We start from the raw sequence: 4,521 nt of genomic DNA, 5'->3' as shown, positions 1-4,521 counted from the left end.
AATAAAAAATTCACTTTCACCATTCGCTTTTATAGAGAGTTAGGCACATCAATACATTGTCCCTCGTATGTTGCACATACTTTGTTGTTGTTCCGACTGTACCAGTTGTTTGTTCGTAAACAAAGAATTATAGGTATTACATTAATTTTGTTTTATGAAATTAGGATAATTGACGATGGATTTTTATTATGATGCGATTATATTTATATTCTAAAAACAAAATGCCTAGATAATGCTGGCGGGCGCCAGTGTTATCAAAACACTTTACGGTAAGTGAAGATATTATTTATTTGCACTTCAAATGTCGATAAGGCGTTCGTGAAACTGTTACAATAGCGTTTGCGTTTCAAACGAGCTATTTAGCATGTTACAGGTGTTTTTATGATTTTTACGACTGGATAGTTCTTATTTTGTATTTTATTTTCAATCCGCGGTTGTTACTGCCTGGAATCAGGTGGCATGGACTTATTTTAAATAAGTATTTGAATTATTTAACTATCTGTTTCGTCGGCCTGTATCTAATGGCGCGATGTGTGATCTTTACTTATAACGAAAACGTAATGGCATACATGTATTTGTCTATAGCTTCATAATTGTCAAAATCTTTAATTTTGGAGTCCCCTTAATTAATTTTACCATGAGACATAGCGAGTATGGTAAAGAGTTTTGGTAAACAGTAACATTCAAGGCAATTTTTAATTTGTTTTTTATTTCATTTTTAGCACAAACTTTATGTACATATTTACTTTATGTATGAATGATATACAGAGTGTATCACCGTAACTATATGAACAAAATCGAAGGTCCAATGCTTAGTACCTATAAAAACATAGTTTATTTAATTGTATACGATTGTTTATAGATAAATTAATAAGCTACAACCCTAAACTGTTTAATTTTTTTTATTTTGACTTTTATAATCACTTGTAACAGTTAATCATGCTTATCATTAATTTCAGAAGTTGCAAGGTACTTTTTATTTTTCCATAACTTTATAATCAGCATTAAACATGATGATCTGGTGAATGATGTGATGGTCTTAATCACTTATTCTTAGTATGGCACTGATAATGTTTGATAAGAACTTTGCTATTTGACCTTCAAATTGTTGTTTTGAAACTTCATCCAAGGATAAATGATGATAACGTGATAATGCGCTGTGACGTAACCATAAACTTGTTTGCGAGCGAATGTTTGATTTATAGTGATACTAAAAATATAAAACGCCTCTGTTTGTATAAAACAACATTTTTAGAACTTTGGGTATCATTTTATCGAAGTGTATGTACGTGAATGGTATTCATGTTTTGAGTGTTATTTTAGAGCATCCCTGCTTTCTGCTGAAAATGTCATTTTACTTTGAAGGTGGTAATGTAGGTTTCTATTTTGATTTTCTTTTATAAATATTGGGTATAAATAGGTACATGTTTTTAGTTGTTATTTTTCCAAGAATTATATTAATTATGTATGTTGTAAATACCAAAATAATTAATGTGTTATTTTGGCATTTCTAATATTAGCTTTAAAAAAACATTAAGTTCTTTAGTAGTTTCTCATTAGGCAATTAAATTGTAGGTTTTTCCAGAGGTATTTCTTGGGAATTACAAGTAGTATTTTTCAAATTGCGGTAACGGAGCAGCCATAAAAATATAGGTAATAATGTAAACTATTTTCGATAAAAGAAAGCATGCCTTTCTAGCAATTTTATAGCCCTTTTGTTTAAACTATTCGTGTTTTTTAATTACTCATAATATACCTGCTTGAAAGTTTTACTTACACTTTTATGACTGCATACATACCATTCAAAAAGTTTATAAGTCGTAAAATTTTTAAACAGTATATAAAAGCCTTAAATTTTTATAGAATTTGCTAATCCTAGAAAAATCAGGGAATATTCTTACTGGTCACCAAAATCAGAATCAAGATTGTGTTCCGAATTGAATTTTAAATAAAAACAATCAAGAATAATTATTGATCGCGTAAAATATGGTGTTACTTTAGTTTACTTCACCTTAAATATACAATTTTTGAAGTAATTCCATAAAAAAAAAATATTTACATACCGGGTAAGCCTTCGATTGGAAAGGGGATAGAAGGAGCCCACCCCCCACCCTCTAAACTTCCCAATTAAATTTATTTTAAGAGATGTTTATTTAAATAATATTAATGTTTATTTTGGTAGTCTGCTCCCCCGTCTGCCCCTTTGGTAGCTAGCCCTTCACTAATTAGACACAATCTTTTATTTTCTACATACTAACCCTTAAGCGTTAAGGTGCATTTAGATTACAAACATATCTAAATGCACTAAACGATAGCGTTAGTAATGTTTGATTATTTTACAGAAAACGCCATTTGCCAGTAAAACGACCACCACCGAATTGGGAATGTTCTATAGGGAATGGCAAAGTGCGCCGCCACTTCAAACGTTCACGAACATTCCCACCCTTGCCGAGCAAGTGGAAGACCTGACGAAACAGCTGGAAAGTTTCGAATGTGACATGCACAAGTACGAAGACGTCTTGCAGTCTTTGTGCCAGTCGCCGAATAGCAATTAGTTGTTTATTCGATCGAGGAAGGAAATTATTAACATCATCACTATTGTGCATGTTTCAAAGACTGTCGACACATCATATCGTACTAAGTTACGCGCTTAAGAGTTTTCGTTTAAATATGAAATTGCCTTTTGTAAAATTCGTGTAATTGTCAGTTGCTTGCCTAAGACTTGCACTTATGTCTCATACAAGCGACGCACTTCGTTGGTTATGTAGGTTTAGCTGAACGAGAAAAAAACCGGATGAATATAAAGACTGATTTCTATTAAGGTTACAATTATATAATCGATCGATGAATATCAGACACTCCTAATAATATAATTAATAAACATGTTGATTAATGTTCCATCGAAAGTACTAAGCTGACACGGGTTATACCNAATAGTCTTTATTATTAATTAAATGTTATGTCCGCTTATTACTTTCGTAAAAATTTTTAAAATTGAAGTTCAAGTTTGAAAAATTTTTATATAAAATACGAGTCTGCTATGTTGACTCTATTTTTTGGATTTATGTCAAAATCGAAATCCTGTATTTTCTACATAAGATTGTGTTATGTAGCACTTGTTGATGGTATGGCGGTGGAATTCCATCAATGGAGAATCACAAAAGTTCTGGACAAGGATCGACATTTCCTATCTGCAGGTACACGATCCAAAAATAATGATAATGAATATTCAAATGGTTATGTTTTTAAATTATTGCCATTATTATCTTTCTACGTAATCACCTTACAAGTAGGCACATTTTTTCTAAATAATTTTTTCTGTTATCTTCTTGAAAAGACAAAAGTAACTAGGGGTCAGATCTGGAGAGTAGGGTGGATGTTCAAACAATTCCAAGTCTGATGACAGCTTTTACTTTGTTTTTTTATTTATTTTTTAACTAGTAAGAGGTCAAGGAAGTTTTAGATTTTTGTGTATATTACAATTACTGAATTATCATTACTTTTGGGTCATTCCTGATAAATATTTATTGTCGTTATTCGTGATGTAAACAGATCAAAAATGACTTTATCTGTCACCCGGTCACGCTATTGCTTTTCTACAATATAAATAATAAATAGGTAATATGTAAAAGATATTTGAACCGAAAAGATAACCTACCCTTGCTTTGTCAACGAAATGGTTTTTCTAGTTTCTAAATTTAGAGATAACAGAAGTTTTGAATGATAAGATGCTTTGTTGTTTGGTGAAATGCGAAATGTGATTGGAATGAAAGTCGTAATATTTGATCGACGTTTATTGATCAAATAAATCAAAATGTATTTACAGCGCTGAAACATTAAAATTGTTGTAGTCATCATGCTATCAAGGAAGTTATTATATAGGAAATGTTTGTTGGTTGTGTAAGTGCGGAAAGGTAATAAGGGAAATTCAGTTTCTTGGCACTTAACATTAAATAGTTACTCACATTTTTTATTTCCGTGCTTTTTTAAAAATGCTTCTATATTTTTTCGTTTTAAATCTACAATTTAGCGTTAGAGAGAGAATATAGAAGCTTAATAATTTTGGTTTTATTTTTGGTTCAAATTGAGTCCAGTAAATCGCTGTACTTTTTTGTTTGTACACGAACCAATTTTATGGTTCTTTTATAAAGAAAAATTACATCAATTTTTTATCAAACATTTCGTAATTCAAAGTCCGAAAACATAGCAAATTCCAAAATGTATTAAGCAGTGTATTTGATGTAATTTTTTTTAATATTCTTTGATGCTATTTCAGTCTCATATAGTACTTATAGTACAGGTAAATTAATTGAAAACTGCTACTGTTGAAATGTATTAATTCGTTATGTACTGCAGTGTTGTAATTGGAAACATTTTTCCCTTTAGATCTTACAGTATCATTTAGTTCTAAAATTATTCATATCATTATCATATTTTTCATGGTTTTATCATCGCTATTATTATTATTTATAAATATCATTCGGCTCATTTGCATCATATAATTATACATATTGTGTTCCG

The 4,521-nt window shown here is 30.4% G+C and overlaps 1 protein-coding gene across 4 annotated transcripts in view; it reads left to right on the top strand.

Annotated features, from left to right (window-relative positions):
• LOC108742769 (autophagy-related protein 13) overlaps positions 1-2,930 on the top strand; it is a 39,579-nt gene extending 36,649 nt beyond the window's left edge. For all 4 annotated transcript variants that reach the window (XM_025979893.1, XM_025979891.1, XM_025979890.1 and 1 more), the window contains exon 4: positions 2,343-2,930. In XM_025979893.1, coding sequence (XP_025835678.1) covers positions 2,343-2,555 — 213 coding nt within the window. In that variant the 3' untranslated portion in view covers positions 2,556-2,930. The remainder of the gene's footprint in view (positions 1-2,342) is intronic.
• The last annotated feature ends 1,591 nt before the right edge of the window (positions 2,931-4,521 follow it).

This window comes from Agrilus planipennis, unplaced genomic scaffold (genome assembly GCF_000699045.2).
Source record: "Agrilus planipennis isolate EAB-ADULT unplaced genomic scaffold, Apla_2.0 scaffold355, whole genome shotgun sequence".
Taxonomy (NCBI): Eukaryota; Metazoa; Arthropoda; class Insecta; order Coleoptera; family Buprestidae; genus Agrilus; species Agrilus planipennis.
Note: the sequence above shows the minus strand (reverse complement) of the source record. Positions and strands in the feature narration are given on the sequence as shown.